Here is a 17,020-nt window from a genome sequence, read left to right as displayed (position 1 = left end):
TTACAACGCTGGGATTTAATACATACTAAGAGGATCACATCAGCTTCTCACAATATGGAATTACATCTCCAAAGCTGCAGAATATCTGACCTCAAGAAGAGATGTGACAGAGGCCACTGCTCTGCTGCTGGGTAGCACAGATCTCTCACATGGGTATCTTTTCTCCCCGGTCAGTCCCTCAAGGCCCTATTAATATGCAGTGGGCACCAGCCCCGCTTGCTGAGGGACCAGATGAGACCACTGGCTCTTGAGTCCATCCACACCCTCCCACATTCCAAAACCAGATCCTCAGTGCCCAGTGCCACCCCAGTTCCCTACTTGTTCCAGTGGCTCTTGGAGTTCCTGTAGAGTGCAGGGAACATGATGGGAAGGACTCGGGCAGCATTGTCACTTATCAGGCTCATGATGTACTCATTGTTCCAGTAATAGAGGGCACGCTCTGCCACCTGGTGGGGACAGGCGAGACTCAGTGAGGATATGGCTCGCTATGCTGAAGACCCGCCTCAGTTTTCTGGGAGGCAGGGGCTGGGATGTTCTGGGTCTGGGTCTCACCTGGAAATGGGGGCTGGAGACGCACTTGGCAAGCTGGCGGAAGAGTGGTTCCATCACTTTGCTGAACTCTGAAGGTTCAATGACATCCAGAATCTCCTCTAGCTCATTCAGGAACATCACCTCCTTGGGGCTGTGGGTCTTGGGCCAGAACTTGAGAAGGCCCACGATCACCTGCGAGAAGAGGAGGACACAGGAATAAAATTCTCACTCAACACCTGTCTGGGTCTCCAGGAAGCCATCCTGCCCTCTCCCCCCCAACCCTGGTGGGCACAGCTTGGGTGGCCTCAGCTAAGTGTTCATGTTTCTCCGGCTTGGATTCTTCCTAGGTGTACAAAGGTTTTACTTCTCCTTTAGAGAGGAAACCATGTCACCTGTCGGGTTACATCCCCCCTGAGTGCTTACAGCACTGCTCGATAGGTACCAACTGGCAAGTGCTGCTGACAGGGAGAGGTGGACCCTGGGGCCCAGCAGGGGAGTTACCGGTTCAGTGAGGCTGCTTTCCTTCTCCAGGAACTGTACCACGCAGTACGCCAGCTGCAGAAGGTTGAGACAGAAAGGAGGTGAGATGCAGGGCTCAGAAGGTCGCAGAGAGGTCGGTGACAGAAACCAGACCCCAGAACAGAAGGGGAGGCGTAGAGAGGAATTCCGCCCCCTGCTCCCTCTGCCACTCCATCACGGCTGGAATGCTTCCCCTTCCCTCTTTTCTCTGCAGCCAGGGCCGGGGATCATCAGGAGGAAGGCAGCTCACCTGAGGGTGGTAGACACTCAGAGACTTGACCTTGTGAAGGGGAAGCAGGACACGGATGAGGAACATCTTGTGCTCTTCTTTCAGGGGCAAGGCGAAGCCATTGATGATGCTGGGAGTTAAGGGAGGGTTGTCAGGACCAAAGGGCCAGGTCCAAGCTCAATGCACCAACCCCCCCAACCTTTTCTAGGCATGTGTGCCCCCGCCCCACCTCTCACCTGCCCAGGATCTCCAGGAGCTCGGCAATCCCATTGTGATGCTCTGTCTCATAGATGAACCTGAGGGAAGAACAAAGACTCTCTTGATAACCCCTGATGCCCCTCCAGCATTCTGTGGAGTCCCGCCTACCACCCTTCTCCCACCCCACCTTAGTGAGGGGCTTGCTTTGCTCCGGAGCCCAGGCTCCTGGCCTCACCTGTAGAAGATGTGGTTGATCTGCCTACGGATATAAGCCCGGAGCCCCAAAAACTTGCCATAGATGCGATGCAAGATGGTCTTGAGGAAGTCCCGCTCTCGAGGGTCCTCACTGTCAAACAGGTCCAGGAGCTGGGAGCAAGCGGGAGGAGAGGCGGCAGTGAGGCAGGAGCCGGGGAAGGCCAGGGCTGGGGTGACTTGGGTCCTGGCCAGAGGAAGCCCTCTGACGAGGGTGCGTGGAGACGAGTCTCTGGGAAGAGTGATTCTATTGTACTGCTCTACCCCAGGTGATGTCTGGGAATACATGCTGCATTCCCCATTGGGTGGGGGGGGGGGGGGAGGGTAATAGTGTTGCTTTTTTGTTTCCTTCCATTATGCTGGAAGCTTCTTATGGACAGAGTAGGTTTGTTTAACCCCCATGGTCAATTTGCACCAGACACAGCTGAAACCCAATACAGTACCTATATTCAGCAGAAGCAAAAAGAGCAGCTTGGACTGGAGTCAGGGGACGTGGGGCTAGAGTTCACGGACTGGAAGGAGGGGACTCACAGCAAGGACAAACTTCTGGTCAATGTACTTCTTGGCTATGTTTGGCTGGAAATCGGGAGACTCAAGGAAACGTAAGAAGAACTCGTACACGAGCTGCGGGGGGAAAGGAGCATCACTTAGGGGCATTCCCCAAGGACTGGGAGAGCCCCCTTGCTGCAGGGCTCAGAGTGCCCCACTGCCCACAGCCAGGCCCCTGCCCCCTTTGCTCTGGTACCTGGAGATGCGGCCAGGCGGCCTCCAGGGTGGGCTCATCTTCCTCGGGGTCAAACTCAGCCCCAGTGGGATTTGATGAAGGTGGCAGCGTCCGGAAGAGGTTCACTGAAAACTGAGGGGTAGGGAGGGCCCAGGTGAGAGCTCTCTGGGCAGGTCCGGGCTTTTCCGGGGCCCCCGTCCCTGCCCGCTTTCCCCTTTCCCTGTGCCTACCATAGTGACGGCCTCAGGGTAAATGGCCTCGGTGACAACATCGCGGCTGTGGGTGATGTACTCCACCATTTCGTTGAGCCCCGCCCGCTTCACCTCCTTGAATTTGAGGTCACTGAGTGGGTCTGACACAAAGTCAAAGAGGACGCAGCACTGGCGTAGCTTCTGGATAAACAGCTCCTCCCGCTCCTGGGTTGGTGAGTCTAGGGGAGGATGGGCCATGGTCAGGTCTCCTCTGTGGTCCTTCACTGCTATGCCCTGCTCACCTCGCAGGGTGTTCCCCGATCCCTTCCTGCCACCATCCTGCTCCCCTGACGCCCACCCCCAGCCCCAGCGCAAGTCCCTCTCACATCCTCTAGAGCTTCCACCCTCCCCCAAACACCCCCAAACCTCCATTCCGCCAACACCCACTGTCCCCTAGGTCTGATGCCCCAGCCCCCTTGACCTTTCCCAAGTACCTTTCAGGGCAGGAAGCTTCTGCAGCTCCCGGTTCTTGCTGAGGTTGAAGCGGGAGGAGCTTTGCCGTCGCTCCTTCTTGACAATCTGGGGCCCCCCTGAGTACTTGATTTTGCTGAGCTGTGTGGGGGGCGGCGTGCTGTTGCTGGGACGCTTGTTGGATGACGGTGGCTGTGGTGGCGGCTGCGGCTGGGGCTGGGGCTGGGCCTGGTCAAAGGAGCGAGTCACTGGAGTGCACTCGCCAAGCTATGCTTCCCACCCCAGGCCTGGCCCACCGCCCAGCCCCCGGTCCGTTTATGCCTCTATGGGCCTGGGCAGCAAGCAGCTGCCTCCTGCCCTGAAGGAGCCAAGACCAGGGTCAGACGTAACTGCGGGATGTGGCCCTGGAAGGGAGCGGTCTAGAAGGCGTGTCTCCCAAAGTGATGCCCGCTGCCTGTGCATCAAGAGCCTTCAAAATGCTCACTCCCATTCCTGAACAGGCAAAGCTAATTGATGGACTGACGGTGACAGAAGTCAGACAAGTGGCTCTCCTGCCGGGGAGGGGGTGGCAGCGGTGTGGGTTGGGGAAATGCGGGTGGTGACTGAGAAGGGGCACGAGGACCTTTCTGACTAATGGAAACATTCGGTATCTTGACTGGGTCTGGGAGGTGGTTCATAGCATAAACATATGTAAAAATTCATCGAGCAGTACACCGAAGATTACTCTATTTTATCATTTACTGAACGTGTGACAGTCTTCAGTTAAAAGAAAGAAATTCCTTCCCATATCTCAGCAGTTTAACTACTAGAAATATAGATTAAGAAAAATCCTAAATATAAAAAAAGGCTTTGTGCAAAAACACTTTTTATGGTCTTATTTATAATGGCAAATATATAAATACATGGAAATCATGGAGTTAAAATTATGTTTATGAAAACTATGTACTAAATGTAATCATACGTGGTTCAGCTGTGAAAAATATTTACACAGTCATAGTAATTTACCCAAAACGGGTGATAAGTATTCTGAGAGGAGGGGAAAAGTCTGCACGGAGGAATAAGACACTGGGGCCTTAATTTTCCACGTTAGGAAGTCAAGAGATATCTAAAGCTCACAAATTAAAGGGAAAAAAAAAAAAGCAGTAAAAGGATCTTATTTGGAGGTATAAAAGTCAATCTGCAAGGAAAGAGTTGGGAGTTGAATGTGGTTGCCACGAAACAACAGGAGAAGAGTGGCCGGCGACAAGGGCTGCCCTGCTCGTTACAAGCCCAAGAGTATTATCTGACCTTCTGAACAATGCACCTATTACCACGCTGATAAAAATTAAAAACAAAACGAAAAGCCTAAAACTATGGAATGAGAGAAAATTGCTTCCTATATGCTAAGTTAAATAAGGATAACACAAACCTGTATATACAAAATGAGCTCACCCACATTAAAACAGGCACAGAACCCAAAATACAGTTAAGAAAAAGAAAGAACAAGTGCATTGTGTTCATGACTATCTCCTGTAATGGCAGAATGAGACATGGCTTTTCCCTATTTTCCTAAATTTTTTACAAGCTGACACTGCTTTTATAATGGAGAAAGAGGGAATGTCCTGGCGGTCCAGTGGTTAGGACTCTGTGCTTCCACTGCATGGGGCCTGGGTTCGATCCCTGGTCAGGGAACTAAGATCCTGCAAGCCACGCAGCATGGCCAAAAAAAAAAAAAAAAAAAAGAAAAGACAATATAATGGGAGAAATACAGCTAATTTCCAAAAGTTATTTCTTTACTTCCTCCCAGACACGGGGGTCAGAGCCCCACAAAGCCCATTTTCAGAAGCACACAAACAGGTGTTTGCAGGGCTGTCCACTCATAGGTACTGTCCAGGTAACCCCTTGCTGGGAGAGGGGAGAGGCTGAGCCACAGGACAGCCCTTCCCCACAACCAGAGAAGAGACTGCAGCAGGACCAGAGGAGTGAGGTCACGTCCAGCTGGGTCCCCACACCACAGGAAAACTGTCCTCCTGTGCTCCCACCTGCCATCCCCGCCTCCTCTCCAGCCCCCTCCACAAACTCTTACTTCATAAAATAAGAATGGGAGAATATGAAACTCTCTGGGATAAGGGGCAAGGAGGAAGACAAATGTTATGCTTTGTATGCTCTTGAATTTTTCATAGAAACAATTATGTCAAGTTTGTGACCTATCTGGGGGTCAGAGGCAGGAGAGGAGCGCTGGGTCCAGCCCAGGGCAGGCCTTGGGTCCAATGTAGCTCATTACTGCTTTGGCCATCTGGCCCTCTCCTCCTCCTGAAATGAGCCCCAGACACCAATTTGACTAGGGGAATGCAAAGGAGTCGGGCAAGAGCAGTCATCACACCTCGCTTGCCATGACTACACTCAACCAGTGTGATTTTTTTGGTTAGACAGTGCAAGGCACCCTGAAGTCTGGGGTCTCTCTTCCTGTACACGGAGGATGGATCACCCCTTGGTAGAGGATGAAGGAGAGAGGCAAAAGGCCAGGGGACCAGAGCCTGGTGTGCATCAGACTCTCCCCATTTCCCTGTCGCAGGAACAACCCAATCCTTATCTGTGGAGCTTAACAGTCAAGGGCACAGACTTGAGCCTGACTGCCTGGGTTTGACTACTGGCTCTGCCATTTATTAGCTGAGTAACCTCCAGGAGGTCATATAGCCTCTCTGTGCCTCATTTGTAAAGTGGGGATGGCAGTAGTACCTACCCCACAGGGTTGCAGTAAGGATTTAAATGAACAGTATATGGCACACAGAAGTGTCTTATAAGCTGTATCTTCTACTATTGTTGTTATTATTATTATTATTATTTCCCATCCCTGGATTTTAGGAATACAGCCTGGAAATTCCTGAAACTAGCACACCTCAAATGTTCCTTAGAGTTCATTATCCTCCTTGTTTTAAAATGGGGGAACCCAGGGAATCCCCTGGCAGTCCAGTGGTTAGGACTCCGTGCTTTCACTGCTGTGGGCCCGGGTTCAATCCCTGGGTGGGGAACTAAGATCTCACAAGCCACGTGGCGTGGCCAAAAAAATAATAAAATAAAATGGGAGAACCCAAGAAGGCATTGCATCTTTCAAGACCCACCTTCTTCCAAAAAGCCTTCTCCAATCACTCCAGGCCTTGCACGTCCACCCTCCACCCTCAACCTTCTGACACTGCTTATCTGTTCCGTTGGCTCTGTGATCATCCCCAGTGACACCTCTTGATCACTTTGCTCATGTGTCATCTCCCCACTAGAAAGCAAGTCCCTTTAAAGCCAGGACCCTGGTTTGTGCCCCTCTGGGTCTCCTCAGCACTGACACTGGCACCTAACAGGCATTCAGCGAATGACTGGTCATTTGATTGATTGGGGGGGGGGGGGCGGGGGACGCCAAGCCCAGGCCCATCCCCATAGGTCCCTCCTGTCCCGACCGGGGACCTTCAGAACAAAGCCCTGCACAGTGGTGGGAGCAGACTGGGAAGGAGAAACATCAGAGATACTAGGCTGAGGGGCTCAGTGGCAACTGAGGAACAAGACTCGGGAAGAATTTGTCTCTCTTCATCCTCCCAGATAAGATGCAGAAACCCTGCATCTCCATGAACCTCGCACTGAGGGGACATCCAGAGAAAGGAGGCCTTCTTCCCAAAAAGGGAAAAGCAAGACCTCAATTTTCTCTGCTAACGAGCAGAGGGTTGGACTAGATCAGTAGTCCAAACACTCTCCAAGTAAGGTTTTAAGACAACAGAGATTGCATGGCTGAAAATCATAGTTTAAAAAGCCACCCAATGAGTTGATGCCTAAGGTCCCTTCCCCATCAGGATGGCATTATTGAAGGCTGGGGTGGCCAGAGAGCAGCTGAGCTGGCTTAGTCTGCCCCGCCCCCAGCCCACTGGGCCACCCTGGTTTTATAAGGACCATTGGCTCCCAGGCACCAGATACAAGGAGCAGCTGAGAGACAGCTGGGCCGGCCAGCAAAGCCCTGGAAACATACTTGTCAGAAGGGAGTATAGGTGTGTGCCAGCAACTCACCTCACGTTCAACCCTTTCTCCTAAAAGCTCTAGCTTCCAACTTCTCCTTTATTGACCTGGGCTGGAGATGAAAGGCAGCTGCATCCCCAGGAGAACCTTCTGCAGCCATCAGAGCATGGGTGGACACGGTCCAAAGGCAAGCTGGTGACCTGCCTGCTCCCACTTCTGAGACTCCATAGTGGCTGTCTCCTCTTCCTGAACAACTGTCTCCTCCCACTTCTAAACTTGCAACAGGATCCAAACTCCAAGAAGCCTTCCTAGATTCAGGCCTGCTGCAATCCAGTGGGGCTTTTTTTAAAATATAAATTTACTTATTTATTTATTTTTGGCTGCATTGGGTCTTAGCTGCTGCACGCAGGCTTTTCTCTAGTTGCGGTGAGTGGGGGCTACTCTTCGTTGTGGCTCGTGGGCTCTAGAGCGCAAGCTCTGTAGTTGTGGTGCATGGGCTTAGTTGCTCCGCCACATGTGGGATCTTCCCGGACCAGGGCTTGAACCTGTGTCCCCTGCACTGGCAGATGGATTCTCAACCACTGCGCCACCAGGGAAGCCCCTCCAGTGGGGCTTTGAATTTATACACCACCCTCACACTCAGGAGACTGCAACTATACTTGCCCACTCTGCACCAATTCCATTCCAACCTGACCCTAACACAGACACCGGTAATCATTAAACCCATATATTTAAATATAAAGTAGGACGTAGAAATATAATTTAAGCACTATAGAAGGTACTGTAGTAGAAAGATGAAAGATAAAATTATCAGTGAAAAACGCAAAGATTAATGTTATAGCTTTTGCATAATGAATTAACTAGCTGAGTGAAGATCATTTTAGTTTCAAACCCTGAAAATCAGAGAGGCATTCTCTCCTGTATTGACACCTAGAGCGCTGTTGGGTTGGCCAAAAAGTTCGTTTGGGTTTTTCGTAACAGCTTACAAAAAACCCAAACGAACTTTTTGGCCAACCCAATACCCGTTCTTAATTCATTTATTCAATAAACATCATGCTACACATTAGAGATTAAAAGGTGACTAAGACATGGCCCTTGCCCTCGAAGAGCTCACAGTCCAGTGGGGTGGGCAAGACAGACACGAAAGCGGCCATTAGTACAGGGCAATGCAAAACCAGAGCGCCGCAAAGGATTCAGGAACTCAGAGGGCTGAGTGACAAACTCTGCCTGAAGAATTAGGGAAGCCCTCCCTGAAGAGGTGACTTTTGATTTGGTTCTTAAAGGATAAACACGGGTTTAGGCAAAGAACCAAAAGAGAGAGATAAAGCAGTCCAGGCCAATGGGATGACATCAATAAGAGCCCTGAGCCATAAAAGGCTTGTCGGGTTGGAAGATGGAAAGTCCAGAGGGGCTGGAAGAACAGGGCGGGGCCAGCCCAGGAGGCCTGAGGCTGAGTATTTGAATTTGCGAGCAATGAGATGCCAAGAGGGGCTTTTAAGTAAAGGACTGATAGGACCAAAAATGTTTTTAGGGTAACAACTCTGGCTACAGTGATGTCAGGCTGAAGTGGGGGAGACCAGGATCGTTTCTTCCTCCCTCTGTCCCTGCTCCCAGAACTCAGGACAGGGCACAGCACATAGAAAAGTCCACAGCACTGAAATGCTTTTTCCAAAGACAGGCCAGGAAAGACCCCTGCCTTGCAGCAGAGTCTGACCTAATCTCTCAAGGCTCCTTTCCATTCTAAGACTCTTCTAGAATCTTAGAACCAGCCTATTAGATCATTAAGAACAAGGGAGGACTGGCCACAGACCTGGGCTGAATTCCAGCTCTGCTGTTCTACTGCCGAGTAAAAGCTACTTAACATCACTAAGCCTCAGTTCCGTCTGTAAAATGGGGCTGATGATGATAACAGATGACCTCAGGGACTGCTGTAGAGATTAAATGAGAAGATTATAAGATTAAATGCATGCGAGTACTTAGCACAGTGCCTGGGACAGAGTGTACTGGGTTGAACAGTGTCCCCCCAAAATTCACATTAACCCAACATCTATGAATGTGATCGTTATTTGGAAACAGGGTCTTTGCAGATGTAATCAAGTTAAAATGAGGTCATACTGGATTAGGGTGGGCCCTAAATCCAACATGACTGGTGTTCTTATAAGAAGAGGGAAATTTGGACACAGAGACAGAGGCACAGGGGAGAACGCTGAGTGAAGATGGAGGCAGAGATTGGAACGATGCTTCTACAAGCCAAGGAGCAGATCGCAGAAAGCCACCGAAGCTGGGAGAGAGGCGTGGAAGAGATTCTTCCCTAGAACCTCAGAGGAACATGGCCTGCTGACACCTTGATTTCAGACTTCTGACCTCCACAGCTGTGAGAGAATAAATTTCTGGTATTTTAAGCCACCCAATTCATGGTAATTGGTTATGGCTGTCCTAGGAAACTAATACACAAGTAACTGCTCAATAAAATAAATGTTGGCTGCTATAAATTATTAAGATCAGTTGGAAAGACTGGCAAATGCTTGACATGGGGTAAGTTTGGCTGTAAGAACCCAAAATTCTGGACTAGAAAAAGGGTAAGGGAGGGATTTCCTTGGCGGTCCAGTGGTTAAGACTTTGCCTTCCAATGCAGGGGGTGCGAGTTCGATCCCTGGTTGGGAGCTAAGATCCCACATGCTTCGCAGCCAAAAAAAAACATAAAACAGAAGCAATATTGTAACAAATTCAATAAAGACTTTAAAAATGGTCCACATCAAAAAAAAAAAAAAACACTTAAAAACAAAAAGAAAGAAAGAAAAAGGGCAAGAGAAGGACTGTGACAAACAGCTTTTGATGACCTGGGCCTCACAGCCTGGCCCCCAACTATTCCATGTCCCACTGCCTGGGGCCACCTGGGTGCATTTCTGCAAAATCATGGAGCAGAATTCCTGCAGCTGCCTCAGACAGGTGAGCCCTGAGCGGCATTTCATAAAACACAGCCCAAGGTGAACACGACACTCTCCTTTTCCAGAGGGCAGTGGAGAAATCACAGCAGCTGGTCTCAGCTTATTTCTTAAGCTGCTTGAGCCTTCGTTTTCCTACCTATGAAAGGAGAGGGTTTCTTCCAGGTCTAATTTGAAGTTGGTTTGTTTGCTCATCCATTGACTAATGCATTCAAATGCTGGTGCTTCCGGTGGGCCACGCCCTTCGGTGTGAGCGAGAGCCTCTCAGGAGCTAAGTGTTAACACAGGAGACAACTGACACACAATGAATTCCCACGGAATTGTTTCATTACAGCTGTGGTTAAGCACTGGCGTGGAGTGATGCTGGGTACCAGGGGCCCTGACTGCGTCCTGGGCATGGGGATGGGGGCAGGTGGTCAAGGAGGGCTGCTTCCAGGAAATGACAGCCAATCTGTCTAGTAACTGAACAAGCAAGAGGGAGTCAGGCAGAAGGCAGGAGTGGCCCCCCAAGCTATTCCTTTCTGTCCCTTTAAATCCTGCTTCCAAGTCTCTTGCTGCTTTGAATATCAGTTGCCGGCTCCCGACCACCTTCCCTGTGGGTCCCACACATGTCACGGCTCCTGAAGGGGAGACTGAGCCCAGAGGGTGTGCCCTCCAGAAGCATCTCCTGGTGATCTCCTGTGAACCAAGGGCATCAGCACACAGGTGTGGGGAAGAAGCAAGCTCCTTCCCTCAGAGTTCACAATCTGGTGGGGAGAAACACATCTGGGAACCAACAGTGCCAGCACTGAGTGACAAGGACTGGCCTAGAGACATGTTCAGATGCCAGTGTACGTGCAGAGGAAGGAGGAATTTCTCTTCTGTGGTCCTCAACTCGCATGTCTGTAAGATGGAGAAAACCTACCCTGCTTCCTCCCATCACTCAAGTGAGGGTAAAATGATGGTCGCAGGTGTGGAAAGTGCTTAGCTCTCTTTGGAGGTGATAGGGACCAGAAGTATCCAGAAAAATCCAAATCCAGGGTTAACCCCAACCAAACACTTTTTAATCGATCTCCTCTCCATGACCCACCCCCAACCCACAAGACCTGCCCAGAATTAGACAGCTCCATTTCCTGTTCACCTCCATCCCTCTGAACAGTTTAGCACAGGAGGGAGGAAGCACGGAAACCAAGGAGCACCAGCTTCCAGGTAACACAGGCGCTTGCTCAGCGTGCTCCCAGGACCGTTCAGCATCCAAGCATCCCACTGAGCACACTCCCAAACTTCCATGGACACACTCTGGACTTCCTTAAGTCCCTCCACCCTCCTGTGTGCTCTCTGCTTGCCATTTATTGCTTTACAGCCCTAGATTGCCAAGCTGCGCTGACCTCTGCTCATGCCTGTCCTTCAGCAGCTCCCATCTGATCGGGACCAAGAGAGGTGGGCCCAGCCCTGCCCGACTCAGGGACATCAGCCACTCCCCACCCCTGCCCCACCCAGAGCTACACTGAAGTCACCCCACTGAGCACCCATGTGCACCCGTGTACTTTTCCCTCCTCCCCAGGACTCTACCCCTAGCTTTTTGCCCTAAGAGAAAAGGAATTCTCAACACTTTGATAGACAGAGAGTTGACTTTCAAAGGAATCCCTGCGGAATCGGAAAAACTGGAGGGCTTATTTGGTCCATAGCCGCCAAAGGGAAAGCCTGCCTGAGGGCAGTCTGGATGGGCTGTCCAGGCCCCTCCCTGGCTATGAAAGTCTCCTTCCCTTCTGCCCCAATAATCTCCGGCCCCCTGAGATCCCTCACCCCACTGGCCATCAAGCAGGTGGAACTGGCGCCTGCACCATAACTAGGGCTGTGCCCACCTTCATTACCTCCTCAGTGCTCTCGCCTCCACCATCCTTGCTCGAGCTGCTGGGCTTGGCTGCGCCTTTGGCAAGCTTGGGGGGCTCCTGAAGGGAGAAGACGGAGGTAGAGTTAACAGATGCCGAGGAAGGGAGAGGCCTCATCCTCATCCCTCAGGTCTCTGTTGTAATTCTCCTCTGTCCAATTGAATCAATCAGTCAATCATCACCACTGAGCACCTACCTTAAACCTGGGGCGGTGGGGTGGCAGGTTGGGGTACACAAAGGGAGATTCAGTCCCTCAAAGGCACCAACGAGTTCAGAATCTGGTTAGGAAGACAACTCTAACACACAATAATTCAGCATGACCATGCCCCTTCACCTCACAAGGCTGTTGTATGAGTTAGGGCCTCTGTCAAGTAAGAACCAGGGTGACGAGGCTCAAGGGAAAAGCAACATGGAAGAAGCTGCTCAGACTGGCTACCGGCTAAAGCGGGCAGAGGGGGCCTGAGGCTCTCAAGCTGCAGGGAAGGGAGTCACCACTCTACCCCCGAGGCCATCTGGAAAGACCTGGAAGCCTTTTTTGGATATCACAAACAGCACCCAGACTAGAAACTGCTACTGGCATAATCAGTGGGGCCCAGGGATGCTAACAGGTATAGGAATCGTCCCAAGAACGCCTCGGTAGACAAGCACGAGGACAGGGATGGGGATAAGGCCCAGAATTGCTACAAAGAATGAGCACTAGTCCAAAGTCTTCCTTGGGAACCTAGCTGCTGGCTCAGAGCCCTGGCCTGCCCAGCATCTCTTCCTATGCTTTGGGCCAAAAAAAAGCAACTGCCCAGGGACAGGATGAGGAAAATGTGAAAAAGACTTGGGGATTTAGGTCTGACTGCAAGCTCAACACAAATCATCCATGTGCTGTGGCTGCCACGGCAGCTCACGTGACCTGCCATCCAGTTAACAGACCTGTGCTGGGTGCCTGGCACTGGGGGACGTGGAAGCGCCCCGTCCTCGGCACTGATGGGGCCATTCTGGAGGATCTGGTTCAGTTGAGAGCATCACACTTTGGAAGGGACAAAGAAAAATGCTAGGTTTTCTTCGGGGAAAATACAACCCGTACTGGAAGTAGATTCAAAAGCAGGTCCTGAGAGCAACAGCTGCAGGAACTGGGATAGCTAACAATGGAAGGGAGGAGTCATGGCGGGTGGGGGAGCAAGAGGGATCTTTACGAATAAATGAAGGGCTGCCATGTGGACTAAAGATGCAACTTGTTCTATGTGGATCCAGAGGCCCATGAGCCACGGGCAGAAGTGGCAGGAAGACAGGCTGAGGCTCCAAACAAGGAAGACTTTTCTCCTGGAGCAGCTGCACAGAAACCGGCTGCCTAGTGAGGCTGTAAGTTCCCAAACCCAAGAGCATTCAAGCAGAGGTGCATTCATGCCTCCTCCAAGGCATGAAGCAACAGGGTCCCGAGCCTTAAATGCAGATCGGATTGGAGGACCTTGGAAATCACTTCCAGCTCTGAGATTCTGCGACTTGATAGCACCTGAGCCCCTTCAGTGAGAAGTGTTAAATCAGTGATTGTGCCCACGGGGGCAAAAGGATTTCAGGGAGAAGAGAGATCCGCGTAGGCTGGAGCAGGGGGAAGGCTTCGTGGGGGTGGGGAGGCAGGAAGCCGTTCCCAGGTGTGGAGCAGCTCCTGGTATGACTATACCAGTGGGAAGGAGCCCTGTGCTCTGGGTGGCTAGGCGCTCTCCCAGTGCCCACTGACCAGGCAGGGCACACTCACCCCTTGCCGAGGGGCCAGGGAGTGGTGCAGAGCATGAGGTGGCGAGGGAAAGGATGAGGGGGGTGCAGGCAGGACGCAACACTGAGGTGACCGTCTGCACACAGCCCAGACGTGGGCCTCTCGGACAAAGCTGGCCCATCTGCACCCACGTCTCACCTCTCTCCTTGATCGTGAGCTCCTTGTTCCTTTTTGTACCCCTCCACCCACCCTGCAGCACTCAGACATATCTCTCAGGGAATGTGCAGAAGAAAGATCCCGGCTGCCTGGGGGGTGGTGTTGGGGGTTGGGCATGGGAACCAGGCCACCACCCTTGCTCCCTGGCTCCCGCAGAGCAGGTGAAATGCACACACTTCAGCCCAGTCCAGCTGTCCAGTGCTGCATGGCAATGTGGTTTAGAGCCAACCCTGTGTTCCAGGCCCAGCTCTTACTGGCTATACAATCATGGGCAAGTTAACTAGCCTCGCTGAGCCTGTTTCCTCACCTATTAAGTGCTGACAATCAAAGTACCTAATTCCCTTTATTTTTTTTTTTAATTTTTAAATTTTTAATTTTTTTCTTTTTTGTCTGTGCCGCACAGCATGCGGGATCTTAGTTCCCCGACCAGGGATCGAACCCGTGCCCCCTGCAGCGGAAGCACGGGACGACTGGACCGCCAGGGAAGTACCCCTAATCCCCTTTAGCACAGTGTCTGGCACATGATAAATGAAATGTTAGTCAATGTTATTATGATTATTATGAACAAGAAGAAAGTGGGAGGGAGCAGAGGCACGCCACCACCCAGGAACCTAAAAGAGAAAAGTCCTAGATCAGAACATCAGGGAAGAGCAAGGACGCAAATCTCCCCAAGGATTGACTCAGCACTCATCCATTGAGCACCTACTGTGTACAAGGAGATGCCAAACCAAAATGGAGCTTAGTTATTATCTCAAGGGGGAAGAAAAGACTTGTCTACAATTAATTCCAGTCCAAGGGAACACAAAAGGGCCATAAGTGACCTACCGAGTACTCTGCAAATCCAGGGGAGGAGGGAGAGCTCACCCCCAACTAAGGGTTCAGGACGGGCTTCAGGGAGGAGGCCGTGAGGTTAGGCCAGGCATGGGACCAGCAGAGATGAAGGAGAAAGGGGAGAGGTGATGGATGAGCAATACAGACCCTCCATCCCCCCCTCCTCTCTGCCCCCACCCCTTTTAGGCAAACCCCAGTGACATCGTCAGGACTTGTCAACCATTGAAGGAGGCCAAATGCAACTAGAAATCAAAAGTGGAAAGTTAAACCTTAAAGGGGATCAGAGATGCCTGGCCCCATGCACACCAATCCTTCCCATACTCTTTCCCAACCAAACACTTAACACCTGTGGTCCCAGCAAGTCTTAAGAATTTTTCTTCTTCTTCTCAATCCTCTAGTAGATAAAGGCTTTCTGTGGATGGGGCAGTATCTGTTCCATCAGCCTAACAACTACAGATCAGTGAGGACCTCACCAGCTTCCCCTGAATTGCACTGCTCCCCACACTCCTTGTAGGAGCCCTTCAGCCCCTGGTGTGGCTGACTTTTGTGTGCATCACCTACAGCTAAGCTGCCCAAACCACCTCAGCATGCCTGCTCCCCAAGGACACAGGGCCTGGGTGGGGAACCCAAACCTGCCCAGCTCAGCACCCAAGGAGGTTCAATGCCTGCTATACCATCACCAACTCAACACTCAGAACCTCAGGTCCTGAGAGGTTATGGGGACAATCCAGAATCAGAGCTGCCTGGCAAATCTCCAACAGCCCCAGGATAGGGAGTTTAACTGATAAGGTTAGAGATGGCAGCCCAGCAACCCAGCCAATCAGAGGGCAAATGAAAGCAAGACACCTCTGGGGTCATAAAGTGGGTGAGCAGAACACCAGGCCAGAGCTAGCGCCCACCATGAAGGGCCAGCCCCAGGAAAGAAGAAGCTGGGGGAGGCTGGAACTGGTATCCTAGCATCCTCTGTGTGAGTCTGTACCTCAAAGGAACCACACCTCTGAGTCAGACATCAGCAACAGCAGGAAACAGAGGGTAGGGAAAGACAGGGATGAAGAAGAGGGGAAGGCAGTTCGGAGGTAGAAGAGGAAGGTGAAAGAAGGCAGCATCAAGAAACGGTCTGTGTCAAGACACCAAGACAAAGGCAAGGGTGTCCAGAGGTGGCTGCCTTGTGGAGTAAGAAGGATAGCTAATCTGATACTGAGGGCAGATTCCCAATTTGAGGACAGTGTGGCCCAGGAAAGACAGAAACCCAGCACTGGTACAAAAAAGGAAAAATGCAAAGGTTATCTTCAATTAGGAATAAGGGGAGTAGCCTGCCCAGATTAGGAAAGGTGACTGGTTGAGGATGAACCTGGGAGTGGGTTGATGCCTGTTAGAGGGGCTTTGGTACAGAGGAGGCCTTTAAGTCAGGAGACCTGATATTACAGCTGGGCCTCCAGCAGGCTGTGTGACCTTGGCCAAGTCCCTTCCCCTGTCCCCCTGTCGGGGCCTCAGTCTCCTCATCTGTATCACTAGGGATTGCACTGAATGCGCTCAGACACCCTGACGTTCCGAGGTTCCATCGGCAGAAGGAAGGGCTCAGTCCTGGTTTACAAGTTTGTGTGTGAAGGAAGAACTAGAGGGAGGGGCCTAGGCCAGATTCGGTGGAGGAGAGAGAAAGCAGAGCCGTTCTAGGTCAAGGAGCCTGGCAGGGAGGGAGAAGGGGCTGTAGGGGACGGTGGAGAAGGCAGGCCCAGGCCCAGGTCCAGGCCCAGGCGGGTGGGAAGAGGAGGGAAGAGAAGGGGTTGCGCGGGGTTGGAGAGGGGGATTAGTTCTGGAGGGAGGTGCGGTCTCAGATAAGCGGCTGTCCCAAACGGCAAACGGGTGGGGGATGGGGAGGGGATGGGGATGTGATGGGGGCAGAAAAGGCAGGGGAGTAACCTGGGAGTGGGGCAGGATCTGGAGGGAGGAGGTTACCCTGGGCCGGGGGTCGGTGGAGGGAGGTGCTTGGTGGGGGGACTCTACCCCGGACAAGGGAGGGAGCTTTCTCAGCTGCGGCACAGGCTGGGGGTGCGACCAGCAGCAGGGGCGGAGGGCCGGCCCCGGGAGTCCTGCGGGGGCCGGACGGGAGGGTCAGTCTGGGGCTGTCCCGGGCCTGGCTCGGGCCCCTCCCAGAGCTCCGCGCAGGCCCCGAGGCGGAGGCGCGGAGAAAAGGGCCACGCTCACCTTCTCCTTCTTCAGTTTATAGGGCATCTCGGCCCGTCCGGACCCGGTCCGGCTCTTGCGGCCCCGCTCCGGCTCCGGCTTTGCTCGGCCGCACTCGGCCCGCTCGGCTTCTCTTCGCCACCGCCTGCGCGCTGCGCCCGGGTCGAGCGGTGTCTGTGCC

General features: G+C 52.2%; 1 protein-coding gene across 4 annotated transcripts in view; it reads right to left on the bottom strand.

Moving 5' to 3' along the window:
* PPP2R5D (protein phosphatase 2 regulatory subunit B'delta) overlaps window positions 1-17,020 on the bottom strand; it is a 19,226-nt gene extending 2,206 nt beyond the window's left edge. Inside the window, exons 1-12 of one of the 4 annotated variants that reach the window (XM_028162780.2) lie at window positions 16,861-17,020; window positions 11,880-11,966; window positions 3,139-3,343; window positions 2,684-2,883; window positions 2,475-2,585; window positions 2,261-2,353; window positions 1,713-1,843; window positions 1,516-1,575; window positions 1,301-1,409; window positions 1,033-1,086; window positions 553-723; window positions 319-446 (exon numbers count right to left, since the gene is read on the bottom strand). In XM_028162780.2, the coding sequence (XP_028018581.2) occupies window positions 319-446; window positions 553-723; window positions 1,033-1,086; window positions 1,301-1,409; window positions 1,516-1,575; window positions 1,713-1,843; window positions 2,261-2,353; window positions 2,475-2,585; window positions 2,684-2,883; window positions 3,139-3,343; window positions 11,880-11,966; window positions 16,861-16,887 (1,376 nt within the window). In that variant the 5' untranslated portion in view covers window positions 16,888-17,020. The remainder of the gene's footprint in view (window positions 1-318; window positions 447-552; window positions 724-1,032; window positions 1,087-1,300; window positions 1,410-1,515; window positions 1,576-1,712; window positions 1,844-2,260; window positions 2,354-2,474; window positions 2,586-2,683; window positions 2,884-3,138; window positions 3,344-11,879; window positions 11,967-16,860) is intronic. The other 3 variants (XM_057555557.1, XM_007197835.3, XM_057555558.1) reach the window with 3 other exon arrangements.

Source organism: Balaenoptera acutorostrata, chromosome 10, assembly GCF_949987535.1.
Source record: "Balaenoptera acutorostrata chromosome 10, mBalAcu1.1, whole genome shotgun sequence".
Classification (NCBI taxonomy): Eukaryota; Metazoa; Chordata; class Mammalia; order Artiodactyla; family Balaenopteridae; genus Balaenoptera; species Balaenoptera acutorostrata.
This window is presented reverse-complemented; position numbering and strand designations above follow the sequence as displayed.